This window comes from Ascaphus truei, chromosome 10, assembly GCF_040206685.1.
Source record: "Ascaphus truei isolate aAscTru1 chromosome 10, aAscTru1.hap1, whole genome shotgun sequence".
Taxonomy (NCBI): domain Eukaryota; kingdom Metazoa; phylum Chordata; class Amphibia; order Anura; family Ascaphidae; genus Ascaphus; species Ascaphus truei.
In genome coordinates this window covers 25,759,005-25,786,945 of record NC_134492.1, presented here as the reverse complement: position 1 = coordinate 25,786,945, position 27,941 = coordinate 25,759,005, and the positions used below count along the sequence as shown (strand labels likewise).

At 42.8% G+C, this 27,941-nt stretch overlaps 1 protein-coding gene across 2 annotated transcripts in view; it reads left to right on the top strand.

Moving 5' to 3' along the window:
- TRABD2B (TraB domain containing 2B) overlaps positions 1-27,941 on the top strand; it is a 237,770-nt gene that overhangs the window by 106,020 nt on the left and 103,809 nt on the right. For both annotated transcript variants that reach the window (XM_075616275.1, XM_075616276.1), the window contains exon 4: positions 27,259-27,433. In XM_075616275.1, coding sequence (XP_075472390.1) covers positions 27,259-27,433 — 175 coding nt within the window. The remainder of the gene's footprint in view (positions 1-27,258; positions 27,434-27,941) is intronic.

The window sequence follows — 27,941 nt, the reverse complement described above, 5'->3', positions numbered from 1 at the left end:
TTGTTTAAAAAACATCACAAGATATCTTTGTTGCCAATTGATTTGTATTAATGTGTAAGGATTGTAGTGTACGGGTGTCCTAATCCAAGTGAAGTGCAGGTGAGCGGAACATTCTAAAGAGCAATTTTGTCTGTTAAACAAGGGGAATCGTTCAATATCCATGATGACGGAGACATAAGCAATTGTATTGTTTCAGCACTGAAATGTATTCACATTCTCAGTTACATGGGCCTATATTAGAGTCCTTCATGGATTTAGTTTTCACCTGACCCTTCAACACATCATAAGGTTCTTTTTAAGATAACACAAAACAGTTAGATAACGAACACACTCATTACTCACATATACTTATTTGGATTTTTCTGTGGTCTCCATAATCTTCTCATAATTTTATCACTGCTGCAGGTATACTCAGAGCAGTCACTATCATCTTATCTCTTGGGCAGGTATACTCCATGCAGTGTCCTTTGACCATCAGCTTATCTCTGCTGCAGGTATACTCAGAGCAGGGCCCTGTCACGGTCAGTTTATCTCTGCTGCAGGTATACTCAGAGCAGGGCCCTGTCACGGTCAATTTATCTCTGCTGCAGGTATACTCAGAGCAAAGTCCTATCACTGACAGATTATCTCTGCTGCAGGTATACTCAGAGCAGCGCCCTGTCACTATCAGCTTAACTCTGCTGCGGGTATACTCAGAGCAGCACCCTGTCACTATCATCTTATCTCTGCTGCAGGTATACTCAGAGCAGCGCCCTGTCACTATCAGCTTATCTCTGCTGCGGGTATACTCAGAGCAGCGCCCTGTCACTATCAGCTTATCTCTGCTGCAGGTATACTCAGAGCAGCGCCCTGTCACTATCAGCTTATTACTGCTGCGGGTATACTCAGAGCAGCGCCCTGTCACTATCAGCTTATTACTGCTGCGGGTATACTCAGAGCGCCCTGTTGGAACTGCTTACATTCAGAAGTACAACAAACATGACGTGACTGTATTATTGATATCACATCTTAATGTGTAGAGGTTTTAGCACAACAATTTGGGGGAATTAACCTCCATTCGTCAGGTGCAGTTAAGCAAACCGCTTGAACCAGAAGTGACCCAAATTTGTATCTGGGCCAAGGTGCCTCCAACACCCATGCATTGCAGGGTGCCGGAGCATTTTGCGAGTCACACAACATAAGGGCATTGAGTTTTGCATGATGCAGCTTTCTGACTGGTTAATGACAGAACCCTAACTTGTTACAAACGAATATTAACCCACGATTTCTGTGTAGGGTTGTCAGATGGCTTCTCCAAAAATACTGGACACAATGGTGAAAGGTGCGACACGCTCGAGACACACATACACACACAAACCTCCCACTTCTCTCCGCTCCATGCTATTTCCTCCTCCTTGGCCCCACCCCCAGGCTCCTTACACCTCCTCCTGATTGGCTGCATTACCCAGCAGCAGCCAATCAGGATGGAGGAAGCTGCTCAGCCCCCTAGCAACAGCCCTGATCTCTCTCCCTGCTCAGGAAATCCCGCGGACCCCAGCCGGTCAGGTCACTATGTCCAGTGAGGTAATACCAGACACATACATGTCCAGAGAGGTCATTCCGAACACATACATGCCCAGTATTACCTCTCATTTTTTACTTGACCGAGTATCCAAAAACAGGACAGTCCGGTTCAATACTGGACACCTGGCAGAGTACTTACACTGCATTGTGTCACATGTGACATAATATCAAAGGGACGAACAGTACAATTGTGCATTGATTTGCCTCCAGGTTTTATTACTCCCAGTCACTGCAATGTAACTAAAGGTTGCCTCTCTCACTCCTTTCCATAGATGATTTATTAGCGTATTGGTTACAGCCCAGTCTATACAGAAGCCTTAGTGTGCTACATTTTCTTTCTGTCCATCTGCTTTGAGCCTCATTGCGTCAGCCCCATTCAAGGGATTTCTCTCTAATCACAGCGTGATCCATCCCCATTCTCTCCCTCACTTCTGTCATTGTTGCGCTACACGTGGCTCTCATTTGCCCAGGGAAATAATGGGATTACATTTGTTTTTCTATGGTTGGTCTGCGTGTGTGCCTGGCTTGTTGGTTGCCTGAAAAGCTTTGAAAGGAATGTGCAACAACAAAGGCTAATTATAAGGACTTTCAGGGTCTCTGCACATAATTCCTCTCATCATAACTCAAGGCTTTCTAGAATTTCTTCATTTATATTCAAAGGCGAAATGTGCCCCATGGATTAGTAGTTAAATACTTATGAGAATAGGTAACTTCACTAACAGGGCCTCAGTTCCTAAGCTCCATGAGACAGTGGGCACTCGGGCTTAATACACATTATGGAATATTAAGAAGTCTTAATTACAGTCACTACATTGCAAGACCTCATATCAATAACGAGTCCGGGCATTTCACTGATAGGATCGGTGGTTATTTATCCCAGAACCCCAGCTTTGTAACCTGATGGAAAACAGTACCAGATCTATCAAACGTATTGCTACCGTCAGTGGGAATATTTACATTTGATGCTGTTGTGTACACTAGTGTTGTATCAGTTACCTGAAAGACAAATAACATACACATGACCTTGTAACTTTCAAGCTTCCCCCCTTCTTAACGTCCTCCAACACACCAACCCCCATCAACTCACATGTTATAACACACCACACAACACACAGACACAGCCTTTATTAAGCATACATGTACATTTAACACTGCCAGAGTACCCGGCCTGTTACTCAGCCACCGGCACCGAACCCTGCCAGGGTTCGCCCACGACTGTGGTCCCTCCCAAATTACCACCCCTAAATGAGGAAACTTCCTGGACCCAGCGCCCAGTGGATACAGCTCCCTCTCCCCAATTGCCTATAGTACTATGTACATCTTGTAACACTCCCCAGCCTGGCAGGCTTTTATCCCCCAAAACACAGCAACATTGACACAGCTGTGACAGACACAAAATACAATCCTTACAAGGTTAATAACGTTAGCATCTTTTTCTTCTTCCTTTTGGACCCCTTGCCCCTCACCACTTACATCAAACAGGGAGGGACAGGTGCGAGATTCTCTTCAGCCTGGGAGCATGGAACTGATCTCCCGGGCCACCGCCTCCCTCTTACATAGGCCCACCAACCCCTACCCCCTTCCTCCAGCTAGCCAGCCCTATAGCTGACCATGCGGACTTAACCCATTCATCCCCTTATAAATGGGCATCATATCATACCCCGCAGGCCCAGGACATTGAACCACCTAGACGGGGAGGAAGCCTCCAACAAAAGGAAAAAAGGGGGCTCAGTTCTGCAGTCATGCCGGCCTTCCCCTATATCTCAGGGCCAGGGGGCGCAAACTTTTCTCCCTGCGCCCCCCTGCTGGCGGTCCCCTCACTTCCGCGCCCCCCCACCTAACCCCCACTTACCTGCGCTCTGGCATCATGACGTCACGTTGCCATAGCAACGTGACGTCACATGACCTCGCGGCGCCATTTTTACGCTGCGTTGCCATGGCGACACAGGAAGGAAGCAGCCGGAGCCTAGGTAAGTAAAGATTTACAGAGGCCCTGCAGCTCCCCCGGCACTTAATTTAAGTGCCTTCGGGAAGCGCGCGGGGCCTCTGTAAACCACGTGCCCCCCCGCCGGCAGTCTCCCCACCGGTTTGCGCACCGCTGTCTCAGGGCATTCTTTCTGCATCCACCCCCTTTCCTCCATCACTTACAGGTGCGCCGACGAGTATTCTAAAACTTGCCTTGGAAAATCTGGGGCAATCACCAACAAGATGCCCAGGTACATGCTGGTTACATGCTGCAACATTTCAGTTTGAATGAGACTGCCAGGGACCCCCGCTGTGTTAATCCGATGGGCATTAGTCTGTCTGCAGAAATGTCACTGAAATGTTGCAGCATGTACCCAGCATGTACCCAGCATGTACCCAGCATGTACCCAGCATGTACCCAGCAAGGGTTCCAAGGCAAGTTTTAGAATACTCGTCGGCGCTCCTGTAGTTTATTGCGAATTTCTGCAGTAGCTTTTTCAGGGCCGGTGTTAGAATTTTTCCGCCAATAGGCACTTACCTTTTTCCGCCCGTCTCGACATCAAATGGTGGCGAGTTTCCATGATGACGGGACACCATGTGATATCATGTTGTCATGACAATGCATCACCACTTGACTGACGCTGCAGAAGGAGGAGGGTGACGCTACGGGAGGAAGTAAGAGACTTTTGCAAAAGCCCCGCAGCACCGGCCGCCCCCCGAAAGTTGTCGCCCCCCCTGAAATTTTCTGCTTTAGGCCCAGACCTAGTACAGGCATACCCCGCATTAACGTACACAATGGGACTGGAGCATGTATGTAAAGCGAAAATGTACTTAAAGTGAAGCACTGCCTTTTTTCCACTTATCGATGCATGTACTGTACTTCAATCGTCATATACTTGTGTAACAGTGTTTCTCCCCCCCCCCCCCTATCTCACATTGGCCCCTTACAAGAGGAAACTGCCCCATGCTACATGTAATGTAGTGTGGTGCCCCAGCTGGCTTACAGAACTCCTGAGTCTTCCACGGTGATATGGGGAAATACATCAAGACTGGCTCATGAGGTAATGCTGAGATCTACTCACTTCTGGTACAGCGCCTCCATCTCTTCCAGGTCCCCACGAGAGCAGGGAGGGGTTTCTGAAAGAGAACCTCTGGGTGCAGCTTCTCCCAGAATGACTCCACTCTCAGGCAGGAAGGTTCTTTCATGTTGGACACTCTTTATTAACATCCTTAGTGGCAGACTGCCCATCATTGCGGCCGGTCTCTAGCCGCACATCATAAAGGTTGCCCACTTCAAGGAAGTCCCTGGACACCACTCCTAGTCAGGGCCCTAGAAGCTGTCCTTGCTCTTCCCTTACTCTCTAATAGAGTAAGGGGAATAGTCTGCCCACCTCTCCCCTAGGGGAGGGCCACAATCCTTACCAGAGCCCTGGCAGTGTGTTGGGTCAGACAGTCTCATTCAAGTGGGATGAGACACTCACACACACTAAATTCAGGCAGTGTTGCATACTATATAGCTCCAGTAGGCACCACCCCTGTGTCACTATCATTGGACAAAGAGCATGATGTCACTTCCTTCACTACACAATACACATCACAGGGGATGAGGGCAAACCTCATGATTACTCCTGGCAAACCTGCCCTTTTAACAGGGATTATTACACAGGAGGAGAGAGGCATGTAACCCCAAAATTACACAGGGCTACACTTGCATAACTGATGTAAATAACACATTTGTAACAGGCTGTATAGTCTCCCCGTTTGCGCACAGCTTCGGTACAGGTAGGGAGCCGGTATTGCTGTTCAGGACGTGCTTACAGAGGCATGCGTGAGCTGCCGTTTGCCTATTGGGCGATATGTCCTTACTCGCGAGTATACTTAAAGTGAGTGTCCTTAAACCGGGGTATGCCTGTATACCTATGTCTAAATACGGACCTGGTTTCAGAGAAATGTTGATGTAAATACATTTACTGTTAAGACTCTTAAACATAGTGGTCCTTGTATTTTCAATAGGTTAAACAGATTATCAGTGGTGCCCTTGTGACTCTGAGGCCAGTATTTCATATGTTGCCAACCTACTTCCCTGAGCTGGAAAACAGGTCATCTCCATTCAAGATAATGGGGCTAAAATCTTCTCCAGGACCGGGAAGAGATTTGACTGCTTAAATCAGGGTTGCTCAACTCCAGTCCTCAAGCCTCCCCCAACAGGTCAGGTTTTCAGGATATCCAGCTTCAGTACAGGTGGCTCAATCAGAGGCTCAGCCTTTGACTAAGCTTCTAATTGAGCCAGAAAAACAAATGACAGGCAGGCGCACTGAGGGATAATGAACACCTTATTGTTAGAACAGGGTGATACGACAATAGACAACCAAGATCTACTGATAGGTATATAATAAAAACAAAACGAAAGTAAATAGTGTTAGAATGACTGGTTTAAACACCAGTACGATCGGGGGATAACAAAACTAAATCACTTAGCACTACAGAGGGGGTCCGGACCGGTCTGAGTACATACCCTGTTGGAAGGAGGGAAGTGAAGTGTAGAGACCCGCTCCCTCCGACTGCAAAACTCCACAGGAACTGCCACACGTGACCTCTACGCGTTTCGCACGTAGTGCTTCGTCAGGATGTCACGTGATGATGCTGTCCCTGGAGTTTAAATGAAGAGCCGAAGCCAACGTGTCTAACACTTAGAAATGAAGTTAATGCAGCTGTGGTTAGGTGAATTGCAATGGAATCTCCTATGGTGTGCGAGAATAATTTAAAACCAGATTCTAAATAGAATTAACACTGATAAAAATAACTGAGTTCTATGTCTAACACAAAAATGACTTTTTATGCCTCTAAATATCAATCGTAGAACACTCGCTAAAAACTATCATGTACATATCATGTTTAAAAAATAAAAGCGTATATTTATACACATATATAACATTTTTAAAACTTTGAAACACAACAAGTAACCCCAATTCCATCACCCTATGATTTATTCTTTAAGGAAGGGAACCAACTCTATATAATCATTAAGACCATGTGGAAATCTAGTTTGCATGGTATAAATCCAAAATTGTTCCCTTGTACTGAAACGTAATTCCGAATTGCCTAAGCGCTGATTAGCAGTAATAACTTCAATGTCCATAAAAGAAATGTACACGTGCATACCACATCAAGCAGGATGCACAGCGGTAAAATTCTTTTTGGAGTCGTGCAATTTGATAGAACCAACACAAATTGATTTTTTGCTGCGTTCCATAGAGTTTATACTAACTCATAACTATTTTTTGTTTGAATCTGAATTTTATTTACAGATACTTGGTACCGCAATGGGTACCAAGTTTGCCCCATCTTTTGCTAACTTGTATATGGGGTGGTGGGAAAAACTCATCATTGCCGAGATATCTCCTCCACAGTTGATTATGTGGAGGAGATATAAAGATGATATTCTCATTATCTGGGATGGCGACGAGATCTCTCTTCTCGACTTTATTGCACAGTTGAATATCAATACGTTTAACCTCCATTTTAGTGGGGAAAACAGTGATACAGCAGTGCATTATTTGGATCTCGAAATTTCCATTGAATCAGAGCAAATCTGTACCAAAACTTACTTTAAGGACACTAATGTAAATTCCTATATCCATCCTTCCACTTGCCATTTTAAACCTTGGATTGCAAATATACCTTTTAACCAATTTGCACGTTTAAAGAGAAATTGCACCAACGATGGGCAAATTCAAACTCAGGTACTCTTTCTGAAAGAAAGATTCATATAGAAGGGTTATGATAAACATCTGATAGATTGTGCTATTGATTAAGTTAATCTCGTTAAAAGAACTAATCTATTAAAAAATAAGGAAAAAAGATCTAAGAGATCTGACTTTAGGAAGGAAGTCGATACCCAGATTTCACAGGCTGTGACAGAGTCTGTATCTATAACAGAGGGAGTCACACATGCTGGTCCAATACAGAGTGAAAAATTTCCAGTGTTTATCACTCAATTTAATGATAAACATAGGGTCATACAACAGGCCATTGCTAAACACTGGAGGGTTCTATCCTTGGACCCTGTGCTGGGTGCTCAAATCTCGTCCAAACCTAAGATTGTGTATAAAAAAGCTCAAAATTTAAAAGGAATAATAGCCCCTAGCCAACTAAGGTCTATTTCCAGCCATGAGGGCACACTGAGATCTTATTTAGAATTAAAGGGCAATTATAAATGCAGCAAATGCAAGATATGCCCCAACCTGCTGAATAAAAAAGATGTTGTTTCCTTTGCCACAAAACGTAGTTTTAAAATCAATCACTTTATAAATTGTTCCACTACCCATGTGGTTTATGTACTCCAGTGTAAATGTGTGTTACAGTACATTGGCAAAACCAAAAGGCGCATGAAAGTTCGCGTTATGGAACATATGAGGAATATTAAAAATGTGCAAAAATTAATTGATAAACACATGCCCTTAGCCCACCTTTTAAAGCAATTCCACGATCGCCATCAGTGTGACCCAAGTGGCATTTCTTTTATGGGCATTGAAGTTATTACTGCTAATCAGCGCTTAGGCAATAGAGAATTATGTTTAAGTAGAAGGGAACAATTTTGGATTTATACCATGCAAACTAGATTTCCACATGGTCTTAATGATTATATAGAGTTGGTTCCCTTCCTTAAAGAATAAATCATAGGGTGATGGAATTGGGGTTTCTTGTGTTTCAAAGTTTTAGATTTTTTATATATGTGTATAAATATACGCTTTTATTTTTTAAACATATGTACATGATAGTTTTTAGCGAGTGTTCTACGATTGATATTTAGAGGCATAAAAAGTCATTTTTGTGTTAGACATAGAACTCAGTTATTTTTATCAGTGTTAATTCTATTTAGAATCTGGTTTTAAATTATTCTCGCACACCATAGGAGATTCCATTGCAATTCACCTCACCACAGCTGCATTAACTTCATTTCTAAGTGTTAGACTCATTGGCTTCGGCTCTTCATTTAAATTCCAGGGACAGAGTCATCACGTGACATCCTGACGAAGCACTACGTGCAAAACGCGTAGAGGTCACGTGTGGCAGTTCCTGTGGAGTTTTGCAGTCGGAGGGAGCGGGTCTCTACACTTCACTTCCCTCCTTCCAACAGGGTATGTACTCAGACCGGTCCGGACCCCCTCTGTAGTGCTAAGTGATTTAGTATTGATCTGTTGTTATCCCCCGATCGTACTGGTGTTTAAACCAGTCATTCTAACACTATTTACTTTCGTTTTGTTTTTATTATATACCTATCAGTAGACCTTGGTTGTCTATTGTCGTATCACCCTTTTCTAACAATAAAGTGTTCATTATCCCTCAGTGCGCCTGCCTGTCATTTGTTTTTCTTGCTTGTGAGCTCCCCTTGTGGAAGCTCATCTTTACAGGGGATGTGTGGAGCCCCCCTGACTAACGGCTGCAAGAGGGACTATTTACAGTGATTTCCCTAGCGCGGAACGACACTCCTGCTTCTAATTGAGCCACCTGTGCTGAAGCAGGGACTGATTGAGCCATCTGTGCTGAAGCAGGGATTGATTGAGCCACCTGTGCTGAAGCAAGGACTGATTGAGCCATCTGTGCTGACGCAAGGAATAATTGAGCAATCTGTGCTGAAGTAGGGACTGATTGAGCCACCTGTGCTGAAGCAGGGATATCCTGAAAACCTGACCTGTTCAGGGTGGCTGGAGAACTGGAGTTGAGCACCCCTGGCTTAAATAATAAGGGTCCTGGGTCGTGAGTGTAAAGGGCCGATCAGACAGCACTAATATCTCGCGTACACTAAACGTCCTCAGAGCTCTGACTTTCCTCTCTGTACCTCCAGGAACACCCGGGTTTGTGGAATATCTCAGTGCGTTTAACTTTTCCATAAGCCAACATGGCCAGAGGGCTACATGTTCCCTTTACTTATCGGGTTATTTCTGGTGCAGACAGGCATTTCAATGTTCTAAAAACGTCAAAACACAGCTTTGTCCTTTCTGTTTCTACTCTTTAAATATAACAGCCATGTCAAAAGTTTAATACTAAAGAGCATTAGCTATTGCTAAAAAAAAAAGGTTGTGCTCTCTTAAAGTCAAGCACACACTATGGCCAACTCAAATAGTAACTCTCTAATTTGAAAATGGCAACACATGGTTTTTTAAATATCATGGAGAAATCTGAGAAGCGCTAGCAAGCAATTGGATGCTTAGTGGAGTGTTCTGCGTGTCTCCACATCATCTCAAGCTGCACAATCATTATCTTCATAAAACATGGCAGCATAAAACTCATGAGTAATGTGAATAAAAAAAATACAATAATGATGGTTGAATATCGCAGTAAATATTTCATAATCCCGAGTAATAAAACTGTCGCCGTGTGTCTCTGCAGCTATCCTGCTCTTTAGATAGGCTAAAGTAGAAGCAGAGCACTTGGATTTGACAAGCGGCTGTGTCTGGGTCAATCTGAAACACACCACTTGGCTCCTCGGAAAATGGAACACTAAATGAGAATCAGATGGGAAAAGCAGTGTCAGCCGTGCAGTGTGGCAGCAGTCTTGCCCCCATATTCACTAAGGCAGGGGTGCGCAACCTGGGGGGCGCAAGATTTTTCAAGGGGGGGTGGGGGCGGTGGTTGCAGAGGCCCTGCGCTCTTCCCCCAAGACATTTAAATTAATGCAGAGGGATCGCGTGAGGCCTCTGCAACTTCACTTACCTTGTCTTCGGCGACACGTCGCCATGGCGTCAAGCAGCGTTTTTGGGCTACTGGGTGAATGATAGTACTTCCAACAGTAATGTGGAAGGAGGTAGTAGGGCCAGGTTTGGGAGGAAGTATGAGGAACTCTGTTTTTGCCATGTTAAGTTTAAGTTGTCGGAGGGCCATCTAGGATGATATAGCAGAGAGACATTCAGAAACTTTAGTCTATACAGCAGGTGTAAGGTCAGGGGTAGAAAAGTACATTTGTGTGTCGTCAGCATAGAGGTGATATTTGAACCCAAGAGTGATTGTGTGATTAGGTCACCTAGAGAGAGTCTGTAAAGAGAACAGAGTAGATGTTCCAGGACAGAGCCCTGGGGTGCCCCCACAGAGAGATCGATAGTGGAGGAGGAGGTGTTAGCAAAAGAGACACTGAAACTACGATGGGAGAGGTAAGAGGAGATCCAGGATAGAACTTTGTTACGAATGCCAAGAGTATGGAGAATGTGAAGGAGGAGAGGGTGGACCACCGTATCAAATGCTGCAGAGAGGTCGAGTAATATGAGCAGAGTGGAATGACCTCTGTCTTTGACAGCATGAAGGTCATTAGTTATTTTAGTGAGGGCTGTTTCAGTGGAGTGAGCAGTACGCAAGCCAGATTGTAGAAGGTCTAGGAGAGAATAGGCGTTGAGAAAATGGAGTAAGCGAGAGAATACAATACAGGAGTTTAGAGGCAAAAGGCAAGAGGGAGACTGGCCGATAGTAATATTGCCAAGATCCACCCTTTCCTCTGTCAATCTACTGCTAAAACTCTAATGTATGCCCTTATCCTCTCCCATCTGGATTATTGTAACCTACTATTAAAAGGCCTCCTCCATGCCTTACAACTTTCTTGTTTGCAATCTATCCAAAATTCTGTTGCTAGACTCATTTTGCTTTCTCCCAAAACAGTCTCATCTCCTCCTTAAATCCCCCTCGTGGCTTCTCATCAAATTTTGGATCACCTACAAAGTGCTCCTCCTTACATTTAAGGCCCTTCACTTATCTGCTCCTTCCTACATATCAGTGTTGATCACACGTTATGCCCCCGCTCGTCTCCTGCATTCCACCTGTGACTGTCTCCTCTCCACCCTTTTCACCACTACTGCTCTCTCTTGCATTAAACCTTTTTTCCTCACTGCCCTTATCTCTCCCTGCCTTTAAATCAAGCCTTAAAACTCACCTCTGAAATTAAGCATTTCAATAACTCAGACTAATGGCTACTATCCCACACCCACAGTCTCTCGTACCAACCAATGTGGCCAAGCACTGCCATCTACCGCACTTATTCCTTCACCTGCTGTCTCTGTAAGTCTCGCAACATACCACTTAGATTGTAAGCTCTCCGGGGCAGGGATTTCCTTTCCGACCAAAACTGGGTCATGTTTGCATAATGGGGGATTTTAATTATCCAGACATAGACTGGGGCAATGAGATAAGCATTACAACAAAAGGGAACAGGTTTTTGGGGGTGCTTAAAGACAATTATATGACCCAAATTATTGAGGAACCAACCAGGAGAGGGGCAATACTGGATTTGGTCATATCAAACAATGTAGAAGTAATAACAAATATTCAAGTCCTGGAACATTTGGGTAACAGTGATCATAACATGGTCTCCTTTGAAATAAATTATCAAAAAACAGATTACTTGGGTTCAACAAAGACCTTAAACTTTAGAAAGGCAGATTTTAATAAACTGAGGTCTAATCTAGTAGTAATACAATGGGATGATGTTTTTGTAGGGAAAAATGTAGAAGATAAATGGGCAGTCTTTAAAACATTGTTAGAAAAGCACACTTATCAGTGTATACCCTTGGGTAATAAGTATAAAAGAAATAAGTCAAAACCAATGTGGCTAAATAAACAGGTAGGGGAGGAAATGGACAAGAAGAGGAAGGCGTTTAGATTCTTTAAGTCAGAAGGGACAGAGACATCGTATCAGAATTATAAGGAATGTAACAAAAATTGCAAAAGGGCAATCAGATTAGCAAAAATGGATAATGAAAAAAAAAATTGCAATAGAAAGTAAGGTCAACCCAAAAAAGTTCTTTAAGTACCTTAATAACAAAAAAATGAGAAAAGAAAATATAGGACCCTTTCAGTGTGAGATGGGTAGGCAGATTATTGGAGATAAGGAAAAAGTTGAGCTATTAAACAAATTCTTTGCCTCTGTGTTTACCAGGGAAGAATCAAGTTCAATAGTAGTGCCGCAGGAGGAAGCCACAACCTCCATATTAATGAACAATTGGTTAACTGAGGAAGAAGTTCATAAGCGACTTAAAAAATTAAAGTAAATAAGGCACCTGGCCCCGATGGCATACATCCAAGAGTTCTCAAGGAGTTAAGTTCAGTAATAGCAAAACCATTATATTTAATATTCAAGGACTCCATTCCCACAGGCTCAGTACCACAAGATTGGCGTAAAGCAGATGTGGTGCCTATATTTAAGAAGGGAGCTAGATCAGAACCGGGAAATTACAGACCTGTAAGCCTGACTTCAATAGTAGGTAAACTACTTGAAAGTTTAATACGGGATAATATTCAGGAATACCTAATGGAAAACAAAATTATTAGTAATAGTCAGCATGGATTTATGAAGGATAGATCTTGCCAAACTAACCTTATTTGTTTCTTTGAGAAGGTAAGTAGGAATTTAGACCAGGGTAATGCAGTTGATGTGGTCTACTTAGATTTTGCAAAGGCTTTTGATACGGTTTCACACAAGAGGTTGGTGTACAAAATAAAGAAAATTGGACTCGGTAATAATAAATGGAACTTTTTCAGGTTGGGCTAAAGTCGTGAGTGGAGTACCTCAGGGATCGGTACTGGGACCCCTGCTTTTTAACTTGTTTATTAATGACCTTGAGGTTGGGATCGAGAGCAAAGTCTCCATCTTTGCTGATGATACTAAATTGTGTAAGGTAATAGAATCAGAGCAGGATGTAATTTCTCTTCAGAAGGACTTGGAGAGACTGGAAACGTGGGCAGGTAAATGGCAGATGAGGTTTAATACAGATAAATGTAAAGTTATGCATTTGGGATGCAAGAATAAAAAGGTGACTTACAAATTAAATGGAGATATATTGGGGGAATCCTTGATGGAGAAGGATTTAGGAGTGCTTGTAGACAGCAGGCTTAGCAATAGTGCCCAATGTCATGCAGTAGCTGCAAAGGCAAAGAAGGTCTTATCTTGCATCAAACGGGCAATGGATGGAAGGGAAGTAAACATAATTATGCCCCTTTACAAAGCATTAGTAAGACCACACCTTGAATATGGAGTACAATTTTGGGCACCAATCCTAAGAAAAGACATTATGGAACTAGAGAGAGTGCAGAGAAGAGCCACCAAATTAATAAAGGGGATGGACATTTTAACTTATGAGGAGAGGCTAGCTAAATTAGATTTATTTACATTAGAAAAGAGGCGTCTAAGAGGGGATATGATAACTATATACAAATATATTCAGGGACAATACAAGGAGCTTTCAAAAGAACTATTCATCCCACGGGCAGTACAAAGGACTCGGGCCATCCCTTAAGGTTGGAGGAAAGGAAATTTCACCAGCAACAAAGGAAAGGGTTCTTTACAGTAAGGGCAGTTAAAATGTGGAATTCATTACCCATGGAGACTGTGATGGCAGATACAATAGATTTGTTCAAAAAAAAGGTTGGACATCTTTTTAGATGGGAAAGGTATACAGGGATATACCAAATAAGTATACATGGGAAGGATGTTGATCCAGGGATTAATCCGATTGCCAATTCTTGGAGTCAGGAAGGAATTAATTTTTCCCCTTAATGGGGTTTTTTGTTTGCCTTCCTCTGGATCAATAAGTAAGTATAGATATAGGATAAAGTATCTGTTGTCTAAATTTAGCATAGGTTGAACTTGATGGACCTATGTCTTTTTTCAACCTCATCTACTATGTAACTATGTAACTATGTATTGTCTGATTTTGTTTGTTGCATTTATTGTATTATAATCTCTTGTACTCTACTGTCTCTTTTGTAACGCGCTGAGTACATTGTGGGTGCTATATAAATAAAGATATACATCCATAGATATATCTTCATGCTAAAGCTCATGTCCCATGGGAAAGTAAAATGGTTTGAATTGCTTTAAAGATGAACATTCTACATTGTAATGATACCAGTAGCAGCTGAGACTGGGTTGGGGCTATTGAAATGGTAGCTTAAATGTTCCCGCATAACGCAGGCCAATAAAAGGCCATGACATTATTTCTTGCATCCTCCTATTGGCCTGCGATACCGTGAGCATTAAACTTGTGTGTATCGCGGTAATCAGGGGGTCACCGGAGTTTAAATTAATGGAGCTCTGCTCCAGAGACCGCCTGCTTCCCACTATGGAAAAAAAAACATATGTTCTGCTCCTTTTTATAGGAAGCCAGGAGAGGGATTTAAGTAGGAGAGAAGCCGAGGCGGATTTAGTAGAGAGTGAAGGGATTCTAGCTGCAGCTTTTAGCAAAGATTGTAGGGGAGAGACAGGGAAGCTGGACCTTAGAAGGTTACAATAGTCAAGATGGGAGAGAATAGGGGTATGTGTTAGCATTTTAGCAGTAGAGCAACTGGAAAAATCAACCAGTTTTAGCAACATTGTGGGGGCAGTAGGGCTAGGCTTGGGAGGAAGTATAAGGAGCTCCACCTTTGACATGTTAAATTTGAGTCGACAGATGGCCATCCAAGATGATCCAAGATGATATAGCAGAGACACATTCAGAGACTTTGGTCTTGGACAGAAGGTGTTGAAAAGTTAATTTGTGTGTTGTCAGCATAGAGGTGATATTAAAACCCAAAAGATGTGATAAGATCACCTAGAGAGAGTGTGTAGAGGGAAAACAAAACCGGTCCCAGAACAGATCCCTGGGGTACGCCCACAGAGATATTGGCAGAAGAGGAGGAATGTTAGCAAATGAGACACTGAAAGTATGATGGGAGAGGTAAGAGGAAATCCAGGATATAGCTTTGTTATGGATACCAATAGTATGGCGAATGTGAAGGAAAAGAGAGTGGTCCACAGTATCAAAAGCTGCAGAAAGGGTGGATAATATAAGCAGGGTATGATGATCTTGGCCTTTGGAAGCATGAAGGTCATTCATTATTTTGGTGTGGGCTTTTTCAGTGTAGTGAGCAGTGACGAAGCCAGATTGTAGAGGGTCTAGGAGAGAATGGGAGTTAAAAAGGAGCAAGTGAGAGAATACTAGGTGTTGAAGGAGATTAGAGGCAAAAGGCAGTAGGGAGATAGAGTGATAGTTAGAGAGACAGGTAGTGTGAAGCTTGCTATTTTTGAGGAAAGGCAGGGCCGCCAACAGGTGGGGACAACCGGGACTACTGTCTAAGGCCCGGCCAGTCAAGGGGCCCAGCCTCCCTGCTGGCAACCCTAGTTGCCTCTGTACATGCAAGATGGGCCCTCCCCTTTCCTGGCTACCACCACCCTCACTTCTCTCCTGCAGGGCCCTCCCTTTTGCTCGGCACTTCTCATCTGTCCTTCCCTTCCTTAGTGTCCACAGGCCTGCAGGGCCATGTGTCTCTAGCAGGCCCATGCAAGGGCCCCAGTTAAGCCCACAAGCCCATGACACCTTATACCACCTTCCCAGGCCCCTCCCACCAAGGTGTGTATTTGTCGAGGGGGGCTTAGTGTGTGTGTGTGTATTTGGGGAGGGGGGCTTATTGTGTTTGTGTATATGGGAAGTGGGGCGTATTGTGTGTGTGTGTGTGTGTGTGTGTGTGTGTGTATTTTAGGAGGAGGGTTTATAGTGTGTGTGTGTGTGTGTGTGTGTGTCTGTGTTTGGGGAGGGGGGCTTAGTGTGTGTGTGTGTGTGTGTGTGTGTGTGTGTGTCTGTGTTTGGGGAGGGAGGCTTATTGTGTTTGTGTGTTTGTGTGTGTATTTGGGGAGGGGGGTTTATTGTGTATGTGTATGTGCGTGTGTGTATATATTTGGGGAGGGGGCTTAGTGTGTGTGTATTTGGGGAGGGGAGCTTATTGTGTGTATATTTGGAGAGGGGGGCTTATGTGTGTGTGTGTGTGTGTGTGTGTGTGTGTGTGTGTGTGTGTGTGTGTGTGTGTGTGTGTGTGTGTGTGTGTGTGTGTGTATTTGGGAGGGAGGATTATTGTGTGTGTGTGTGTTTATTGGGAGAGGGGGCTTATTGTGTGTGTATATGTCATGGTGGGGCTTATTGTGTGTGTATTTTGGGAGGGGGATTATTGAGTAGGGAGTGGGAGAGAAATACATGGGGGGAGTTTGAGAGAGGGCTGTAAGAGGGAGGGGATAGGTGGGTTGTAAACAGGGGAGAGGGAGAATGAGAGACAGAGGGGGGAAGGAAAGGATGATGGAGGGGGTGAGAGAGCAAGGAGGTGCTTGAGAAGGGGGGAGTGTAAGAGAAAATGGTGTGGGGGGGGGGTTCTCGCAAAGCTGCTGGCACGTGGGTCGGGGCCCCCAGTGGAAACTCTAGTCCTGGGCCACGGAAATCTGTCAGCAGCCATGAGTAAAGGTATAACTGTTGCGTGCTTGAAGGAGGTGGGAAAAGTACCAGCGCTAAGGGACGGTGTAGGGATTAAGGTAGAAACAATGGGGTCAAGGGGTCAAGTGGTAGAAGGAGAGGAGGAGAGCAACAGCCACACTTCCTCCTCTATGACAGAGGAAAAAGAGTCAAGGAAGACAGAAGGTGAGTTAGAAAGAGGAGGTGTAGGATATTAGGATGATAAAGAGGGGATGGGGGGCTTGACGAATGGAATCCAACATAGTCTGGAAATAATCAGTAAAGTCCTGAGGTGAAATTAATGAAGAAAAACAGCAAACCAACGGTGGTCTGAGTAGAGTCAAAGACAGAGAAGATGCAGCTTTTGTAGTGAAGGAAGTCAGCAAAAGTATGAGATTTCCTCCAGAGGCATTTAGAGGAGGAGTGCGGGCAGCAGCAGAGTATGTGGTAAAGTGAGTTGGGAGCTTTAATTATTGGTAGTATTATTCCCACCACTAGTCCTTAAAGGAGCAATCCAAGCAATAACCTACTGTGCATGTGTTTGTTTTGTTGTTTTTTTAATAAATCAGTTCTGTAGTATTAGATAATTACTACTACATTTTTTTGAAACTCGACTCTTAATGCCATTTTTAACGAGTTTCCATATACTGAGCATCCTTTGATTTCTATGGCTTCAATTATACCAGATGCTGCAGAGCGGCATCTGGAACAAGGCGAGGAGAAAAGCAGAGGACACAGGGTGGCGTGGCGGAGGCGTGGCCGGGAGCGGCTCACCCTTATTGGCTGAACCGCTCACGTGACGCGGCCGTCGCCTCAAGAAAACAATTTTAAAAGTCTCTTCATGCGGCTGACGCGTTGTAGTATGCGCGGCTCGCGAGGTGTGTTTGCGCCACGCAATGCCGCTGGCAATTTCTGGTATAATCACAGCCTTTTGCAGGTTTTAGCCCTTGCAACACTTTCCTGTTTGGGATTATTTGTTGCCAATATTCCCTGCAGTGTGAGCTGCAAACTGTAACAATTGATAATGTTACCATAGTAATATAAGAATACATTGTAACTGACTGAAGGATTGATTGAAACTGAAAGGCAGCCATTTAGTGAACCCATAGAAGCAGGATCTTTGCTGATCGATCGCTGGAGAACGTAACAATCGGGAGCTTAGGTAATTAATTTTCAATAAAGTCAATGAAAGGCTGCATATATTACAACAAAAACTATATATATATATATATATATATATATATATATATATATATATATATATATATATATATATATATATTACTGTGATTTCAGGTTCACCTCAGTGATGCTACTTTAAATACTGCCTATATGCGGTTGTAACAATGTTTCTTCATTACATAAACCAAAAAAAACTTTGAACACTTTGAAGTATATTTATACTTATTATTGCTCAGTGGGCTCTATTCAATATACCTCACATGGGTCTCTTCTCCTACTTCAAAACAGGGTAAACAGATACCCAAAGTAGCCCCTGATAAACAATCAATGTGTTTTAGCCACATTTAAAAATCGCCATTAAAATGAGCTGGGGGATATAGGTAGGGGGGAGAGTTGTTGGCTGGTCCAGAAAGACTATTACAAGTAAAGGTGTAAAATAAGCATTACAATTCCCTCCCTCTTGTACACTCCCCTGTCCTTCTCTCACTCACCCATCTCTCTCACTCACTCACTCACTCTTCCTCCACTCTCTCTCCCTCCTTCTCTCACTCTTCCCCTCCCTCTCTCACTCTTCCCCTCCCTCTCACTCTCCCACTTCCCCCCCCCCCTCTCCCACTCTCCCCCTCCCTCTCCCACTCTCCCCCTCCCTTTCTCACTCTCCTCCACCCTCCCTTACTCTTTCTTCCCTCTTTTACGCTCCCCTGTCCTTCCCTCACTCCCCCATCTCTCACTCCCTCGCTCACTCTTCCTCCCCTTTCTCTCTCACTTTTCCCCTCCCTCTTACCTCCCTCTCCCCCAATTTCCCACTCCCTCTCCCCCACTTTCCCCCTCCCCCACTTTCCCCCTCCCTCTCGTACTCTTCCTTCCCTCTTTTACTCTTCCCTCCTCACTATCCCCCTCACTCTCCCTCCCCCTCTCTCTCTCAGTATCCCCCTCACCCCCCTCTATCTCTCACTATGCCCCTCTCTCTAAATCTCACCCTCTCTCTTGAACCTTCACAATCGCTCTCACTCTACCCCCTCTCTCTCCCCCCTCTCACTTTCACTCTTCCCCTCTCTCTGTAACTCCCCTTTGCACCCCTCTATCTCTCACTCCCCTATGCACCCCTCTATCTCTCACTCTTTCCACCTCCACTCTCACTCTTTCTCCCCTCCTCCCCCTCGGCCATACCCCTGTCAGCAAGCCTGCCACTTATTACCACAAGTGAATGGTTTGCACTTTGCAAGCAAGGAATTGGTGACTCTCATTTAAAAAAAAAAAAACAACAACTTTGACTCACAATATGTTGCGCATCTTTCTTCTACCTGCGAAGGAAGCTTGAAGTCTCATTCAAATTTTCCATTAACACTTTAATTGGAGTAATAGGAAAACATTGAAGAGCTTAACCTCTAAAATCAGTGTCTTGGTAATTTAAGCTAAATGTCCCACTTGCACGAAAACTCAGGCACATGTGCAACTGATTTTCAGTAAATTAGATCATAGAGAATGTTTAATTTTGGAAGTTGTGTTTTAATATGTGGCTATAAATAATACAGAGCTGGGTATTTATTAACTGGTTAAATATTTGCATAGTGCAAGGAATGCCGTGTAGAAATACCCAGGGTCTTGTAATTAGAAATAATAACACCTTGCATATCAAAGTAAAACATTGTTTTTATGTCTCTGATTACTGAGACTATATTGGCAAATATATTAAAAAAATGATACCATGCTGTGCCCAAGTAATATTATCCTGAAACCCGTGGGAAGCAGCAATTCAGGGTGTTAGATCATTCTAATTACATCATTAATGTACTTCTGTTCTAACCCTAAATAAGTCAAATAAAACTGCATTTCTGAAACGCTTCCAGTCTGATGGATGCAGAAATGTTTTTGGTATGCACAAGCTGCTGTGGTTATCGTACTCATTTACTGCTGACACTGTTACAAAAATTCCGTTGAGCGATAAGCTTGGCTTGATTTGGACGCAGAATATAATTTATATGATGATAAAAAGGAATGCCAGAGATAAAATGTTGGTTGGCTCTTATCCGACATAAGGCAGTGCAGAGTATTTCATATTATCATGTTGCTATAAAAGCAAAGATACGTATGTATGTATGTATGTACAGTATGTATGTATTGGCATATCTTTATTTATATAGCGCCATTAATGTACATGGCGCTTCACAGCAGTAATACACGTGACAATCTTATAAATAACAAATAGTACAAATAACACGATGCGAAGAAGCACTTCCGACATAAAAGTGACACTTAGGAAACGGAGTCCCTGCCCCGAAGAGCTTACAATCTAATGTGAATAAGCGCAGGAAGGTGTCACAGTTAAACATGTCACAGTAAAATGAAATCCCTAGGGAACGTAACCCCTTGCATGCCATTAAACTCCTTCAAGATGCAGCCCCATTTTTTGGTTTGTTTCCTCCGGAACCAAATACTGTAAATACAAAAATACCATAAATACAAAAATACTGTAAATACAAAAATACTGTAAATACAAATATAGGAAAAGTATATGTCGTCTAAATTTAGCATAGTTTGAACTTGATGGACGTGTCTTTTTTTCAACCTCATGAACTACATAACTATGTAGCTATGGAACTGTGTAACTGATGACGGTGATATTTTGAGTATGATAAAGCTCTGTAATTGTCATATTTTATTAAAAACAAAAACAAAACAAGTTTGTGGGATTTTCGTTCATGAACCTAAAGAGTTAACCCAGTTTATTAAAAAAAAAAGGATTTGAACTTCCTGAACATCCATGGATTCAAACGAACTTCGGATATTGATCTCAGCCATCCTTACTATTTTAATACTGTTTTTTAATGTTTAATACTATTTTTATTTATTTTTGACATGCAAGGTGTATGAATAAATCTGTTTAAACCACCACTGGGGTGGAGCAAACAAGATTGACCATCACCTCTTCCATTGAGATGTGCAAATGTATTCAAAAGTGATTCACAACATTTGTTTTCTCAAAAGGAAGCAATCCAGACAAATGTCGTTTTCTTTTTCCCCAGAGTACTGTGTTTTAACCACGGTGTCCCGTCGACCAGAACTGCGCTGTTTTCAGATCCAGAGACTCCCTGGATCCTGAGATACTTTCAGTTTTTGGTACCTGGGCACTTTCTTGTTTTTTTAAAGATGGCAGATGTGTAGGGAGACTGGGGCGCTGCCTTGAAGAAGATGCTACACTGTCACAAACAATAAGGGTGAACAGGCGTGTCAGACGGTGAACGAGAGTAAGCGACCGAACGTATTAAAATATACTGGCCCGAACTCTCGCTGCTGCTCAACTAAAAGAGGGTCTTCCCAGGATCCTCAGGAAATAGAAGCATACAGGTCAACAGCGAAGGGGGGAGGGAGGGGTGGAGAAGAATAACAATGAAAATAGTACGAATCGAGGGGTACGGTGGTCCCCAGAGCTGAAAATAGAGCGGTTCTGGTCCAGGTCAGATACTGTAAAAAAAAAAAAAAATCAAGCACATTTCACGCTTTCACAAATATTTTTGCTACGATTATGCCAATTGTCTTAAGAATTTGGTGAAGGTGGTATATAAAGCCTAAGGAAAGGGTCAGAGGAACCTGAAATGTTTCTTTTTTTTTTTGCCCCAAGAGTAAATATCTGAAAAAATAGTCATTGAATATGTTTTGGATTGACTTTCTTGGATGCTGTAAGAAGGTAACCACACTAAATAAATGAACCACTCAAAGCAAACTACAAGGACTCTGTAAGTTTGTTTTCAACCAATTTTTATTATTTATGAGTGCCGATCCACTGTGTTTCTTGTAAGTATATGAAGGGTCATGTGACCTGAATTAGGGTCATGTGACATGCACTTCACATTGTAATACTTGGCAGGGTTTTTTGTTTTGTTTTTTATGAACTGTGCAGTATAGAAAAAAAAAAAAAAAACCTGCCATTTTTGCCTGCTTTGCACATCTACTCTTTCCCCTTTTAAATACCAAAATATGAAAACTCCCATATTTCAATATCAACATCAATAATTTAGCTTGATGCCAATGAACAGATCACTGTTATTATTTTGATTTGGTCCTCGGGGTCACTACCGTTTTTAGTGGCAGCAGAACCTTCCCCCATTGCTTTGCGGAGTTGGGTTTTACAGAAAGGGAGGGGAATCTTGCAGTACATCTGGAAGTTAATGGAAAGCCATCAATTATTTATGTACTTAAACATTACAGTCCATAATTACTAAGCAGTCTTATGTCTCCTTAAGACACCTTAGCCCAGGGGTAGCCAATTCCAGTCCTCAAGGGCTACCAACAGGTCAGGTATTTCAGGATATTCCTGTGCTGAAGCAGGTAACCCTATATATATATATATATATATAACCTGAAAACTTGCCCTGTTGGTAACCCATGAGGACTGGAGTTGGCCACCTCTGCCTTAGCCCAGGGGTGCACAAACTGGGGGTGCGCTCCCAAAGGGGGGCGCGAGATTGTCTGCAGAGGGCACGGGGTTTACAGAGGCCCCACGCGCTTCCCGAAGGCACTTAAATTAAGTGCCGGGGAAGCACGTGAAGGCCTCTGTAAACTGCACTTACCTTGGCTCAGACGGCTTCTGGAGACGTGGCAACGTGACATCATGATGCCCAGACGCCGGAGCCGAGGTAAGGGGGGGGGGCATACAGAGAGGGGGACAGCGGCAGAGGGGCGCAGGGAAAAAAGATTGCGCTCCCCTGCCTTAGCCCATTCATAAGAGTGGCACCTCCCACCTGTAAGGAATCTTCCAGCAACCAAAGGTGTCTTATGGTGAAATACTGCTTAGTAAATATGACACAAAGTCTTCTGCCTGCAAAATGATGGCTCAAAACAATTGCACAAGGTTTATCAAAGAAACACATTGAAAGCAATGAGATTTTCTCGTATGATAAATAGGGTATAGTATGTGTTGCCATGCTCTTGCCACAATTTTGCAGCTGCAATACATAGATTCCTGTTTGTTTTTCTTGAATAAGAATGAATAGCTGGCACGTCCACGTACTGTAAGTACTTAGGAAGAAGTGTCAGTTCCATACATGAACTCCTGGAGCGCGTCTCAAAGCGGTGACTGTGGTTAACAGCTTCCTAATTGCCTTGGACTGTTTCCTCAGTTCCTGATCTGTGTCTGGTCATTAAGGAGGCAAATGGGCACATAAATCAGTGAGAACAGCTGCCTTACCCAACTGAATCATGGTGAGTGTCACAGCCCAAGGAAGGGACTGGGAGGCAAGGAGAAATTAAGATGATTAATGCAACAGGCGTCAAGGGCTGGGAGCGTGATTATACTACTGTACGCTGCAAAGCAAACCAGAATCATCCGTCATTTCTTAATGGATGTGGAGATAAAGTGAATCTGTTCAGCGTACTGTATCTCCAAATGTGAAAAAAACCTCCAAACTGGCTGAGATTGTTGTAGAGAGATAGTGTTACAGGGAGAAAGAACTACCCTAGTCGTAAAGGCAAGAAAACTTTGGGGAGTCATTTACCAATGTGGCTAAACATGCAAAAGGCTTGAAATGTTGTGGTTATTTTGCCCAATTTGATTTACTTATGATAATGCTGCCGTGTGTTAAACCGAACAGTGTCCCTCTGGGCTGGATGCTTGGTCATTGTATACAGTGCAAAGTAAACTCCCGGGATGCCTGAATTCACCCAACAGCTGACAAATAAACCAGGGCAATCTATTTTGTTAGTAAATGACCCTGTTGATGTAGCAATGCTTCACACGCCAATAGCATTAAGTGTTATCTTAAACATTCAGTAATGGTTTTCTGTAACCTAATGCGTTGGAGGTTACCACTGTTAAAATGGCAGGAGCCTAAAAGTAACACACACAAACATGGGCACTGGAAATGTGGGAAATGGCCCAATATGCAGTCGCACACTTGCAAGCCTTTTGTTTCCCTATTTGTAGGCTCAGCATCTAGCGATTTAAGAGAATTGAGCAAATTAGCATATTGAATTAAATTGCAATGGACTTTGGCGTTAATGCTGGCGAATCGTCTGAGAATCCTGACTGAGATGCGGATTACTTGAGCTTAAAAAAGGGCTAATTTATCGTGGTTTGCGACCTCATTCGGAAAGGTTGGCAAATCTGTTGGCCATGCCTTGAATCATTTTTTTAAAAACTTTTTATAATATATTTCGACTGTGTTGTTGTGTTATGTTCCTATCATATATATATATTTAGAAAAAAGGAGGCACGTACCACACAGCATAAATCTGTGTTGACATTTAATATCTTCATAGAATGTTTAAAAATTAGCACACTCACAAGGGTGCAAGAAGATACACATTTGAGAGATATAAATTCTCACAAAAGTGGTGATCATCTGTAGCAGTCTTCTATGGTCCCATACAGAGGGAGGGCAGGCATCCCGCTCGGTGGTCCAGAGTCTATGACTCAAAGAGCAGGTAAAGATAGTCCCAGGCCGTCAAGGGGAAAGTGATACAAAAGAATCCAAACAAATTGAAAAACGATGATCGTTTGTCTGCCACTGATCATGACTTGGAGCACCGCCACTCCCAAAAGTGTGATGACGTAGCACGCAGTCACCCGGGTCCCAACGCGTTTCATCACACGCAGGTCGACTTCATCAGGGGTGGTTCTTTTTTCGAAATAGATTATCATGAATGTGGTTCATCTCTCCACAAGCTGCGGATCTATCATAACACAACATATATCCTTTATTTAATCACTGATTGGAACTTTATCACATGGACTTCTCTATAGTAATTGTTGTATTGATTCCCTGTATTTACATAATTTGTCACTGTAGACGGACGTTCACAGAGGTACACAATTGGAGACTTTATAAGGTGAAATTATAATAGGCTTTATTGTGCCTTTTCCTTTTCATCAGGAAATCATCCAAACACAGGGGGGGGGGGGAAACAAAGCTTCTATTCACTGGGGAGTATCTCTAGTGAAAATACCATGCAATTAATTCACAACTTCATAAGTCAAGCATGTCTCGCAGCCCCAAAACATATAGCATGAAATAAGCAGATATATGCAGTCTCTTAATTATGAAAGTCTTATCTGTTTCTTGCTGTAGAGTAAGCTTCTCTGCTCTCCTGGAACCGCACCCGTGCGTGCACGGAAAATATCAGCATCCAAGTTTAGAAGTCTTATTTGGTGTCTTGCAATCAGCTATGCTGGGCAGAGCTCAAGACCGGTCAGCTCCAGAGATGTGTGTTCTCTTGGTCAGACTCTCCTGGGAGTCTCAAGAACACTCCTCTGTCTCTCCAAAGGTCAGCTCTCAGTCAGAGCTAAGGAGTCACTTCCTGTCTCAACAGACAGGCTTTTGTAAGCAATCAGGCAGGTGGTGTTTATTAATTGACTACCAGCAGTTAACCACTACACTGCCAGATTAAAGGCACATTACTTGAACAGGGATTACTCCCCTGTTACAGTCACACTTCACTTTCATTGTCTAAATTACAATTTATGTTCTGAGTGTGCATTTAGATTTTCACCTGCACACTCTCCTAATTAAGTTGTGTTGCTCACTTCTTATTTGTATCACAATTGAGTATAAGATAGATAGATAGAAGATAGATAGATAGATAGATAGATAGATAGATAGATAGATAGATAGATAGATAGATAGATAGATAGACTTGTGTATGACTCTTTCACAGCCAACGTGCAACAACACATTGTTGCAGGACTTTGGAAGAGAACCGGTTAAATACCCCACCACTGGAAATGAAAACTCATGATGTTTTCTGCCCAATTAATTATGCCATATTTAAGCTGACCGCACTGTATACAGTATAATGACTCTTAATTGTGATGATTCTTTCCCAAACATGTAGGTAACGTGAATGGCTACCTATTCAATGAAATGTGTTCCAGGCACTCCGTACACTCAGACCTGCGAGCTTCTATGTGCAGGGCTAAATCAATCATAGTTAGGGTTTGTTTTATGGAACATGAAACAATGTCCTATTACACGAAACAAACACAACAGAAAGTGATAGCACATGTTACACTGGGCGACACAGATCTGTACCTACCTTTGCTGCACGTACAGACTGGTTTTCTTTCCGAGTTACAGTAAGGGAATAGTTATTATTTAGTTGACCTTCCATCACCCTATTTATTGTGTTGGGTGTATGGATGCACTTTTAAAGGTACGTCCTAGCAGCATGCATCTGGTTTGTAATAAAGTCAAAGCAAGCAGGCTTGTAATAACACATTTTTGATGGTGGTATGTTTTTAAATTAAGACCTAAAAGCCAAACTCGGAAAATCGTAGTATGTTCAGTGGGATTACTGCTATAATGGGAGAGAGGAGCTTTCTGTGTTGTAACTGAGAGGCATCACAACATGATGAGCTAGATCTATAGATCTACATACAATGATTTGCAATACTTTGTCAGCAGTTTCAATGCTATGTGGTGTTTGAGGTTTTGGCACAGGCATAAGCAAAATGAGCGGTACATGTTTCTATTTGTTATTGACCATAACATTATTGGGTGTCTGGCTTAGAGCTTGTTTCTAGGTTCACATTATAAACTCCTCCCCTCCCCCCCCAACTAGAACCCCAGCCCCCCCCCCAACTAGAACCCTAGCCCACTCCCCACACCCGCTTCAATATAGTGAGAAGCATTGTGACACACAGCCAACAGTAACTTCTGTTCACGTGAAGCGTTGTCAATATGTAATTAACTGTGCATTACCTTATATATACGCCTATAATATATATTATCTTTAACTGTGCTGCAATGTCTTGTATATAATGTATACCCTGCTCACTTTTGTAACTACTGTATGTATTTGTAACCATGTGTTATTTGTCATCTTAACTCTGTGCCCAGGACATACTTGAAAACGAGAGGTAACTCTCAATGTATTAATTCCTGGTAAAACATTTTATTAATAAATATATATAAGGGCCAACGTTGGGACATTGAGGACATAATTCAATATCTACCGAAGTGGCAGTCAATGGGAATGGTCTGCTAAAAACGTCCCAAACAGTCGCCTCAATGGATATAGAATTAGGCCCTTACTGTCTCTCTACATCGTTACCCCTGGCTTGGCCATGTATTTAACCTGCTGGGGCTTCAGGGAAATGCATGTGTAAACAGAGCATAGAAGCCAAAAAGGAATGGTATGCAATGGTCACACGGAGATCCAGTTGGTATCCCTATTCCAGACCCTGAATGTCTTACCTGTAAACAATGTGTGTTCTGTCCCAATAGTGTGCCGCACAGGGGAGGGGTTTTGTCACTTGTTTTACCCTTACTGTGTGTCTGTGCCTTCCTCACTTTGTTGCTTTCTTTCCTGGCAGCTCCCAAACTTTATCAACACAACTCTCCCACCACACGAGCAGGTGACAGCTCAGGAGATTGATAGCTACTTCAGGCAAGAGCTCATCTACAAGAGGAATGAGAGGATGGCAAAGAGAGTGATGGCCCTTCTGAGGGAGAACAGGGATAAGAGCTTCTTCTTTGCGTTTGGAGCAGGTACTCTGTCTATAATAATACAATATATAGTAACATCCCAATGTGTATTGGCAAATTCTCTGGCAAACCTGCGTATAGATATATTTTCAATGGTTTCAAACCTATGGCATTCGTTCAATGTTTCTTCTTCCGATGTACAAAGAGCATTATCTTTCTGGTAGTATATACAGTATATATTTATATATAACGTTTATATCTTGTACCCTCATATGAGATGTATAAAATACGCCATGTATTTGTCTAACGTATTATAAAGCTAATTTCACCTAAAAACAAGTTGTCCCCACGCATACTGTAAGATACTTTTGGTATTCGGAATATTAATGCCACAATAAATTGTTAAGTCGATTGTTTAAAAAACTCAAAATAAAATAATAATTAGAGTGGCTCACAAAGTAAAATCAATTAACAAAACTACCGACGTCACAATATGACACCTTCTGAGTTCTGACACAAGGGAAGTGTTTCTAATGCATTGTTATGCTTGTTACATGTTACATGTACAGAT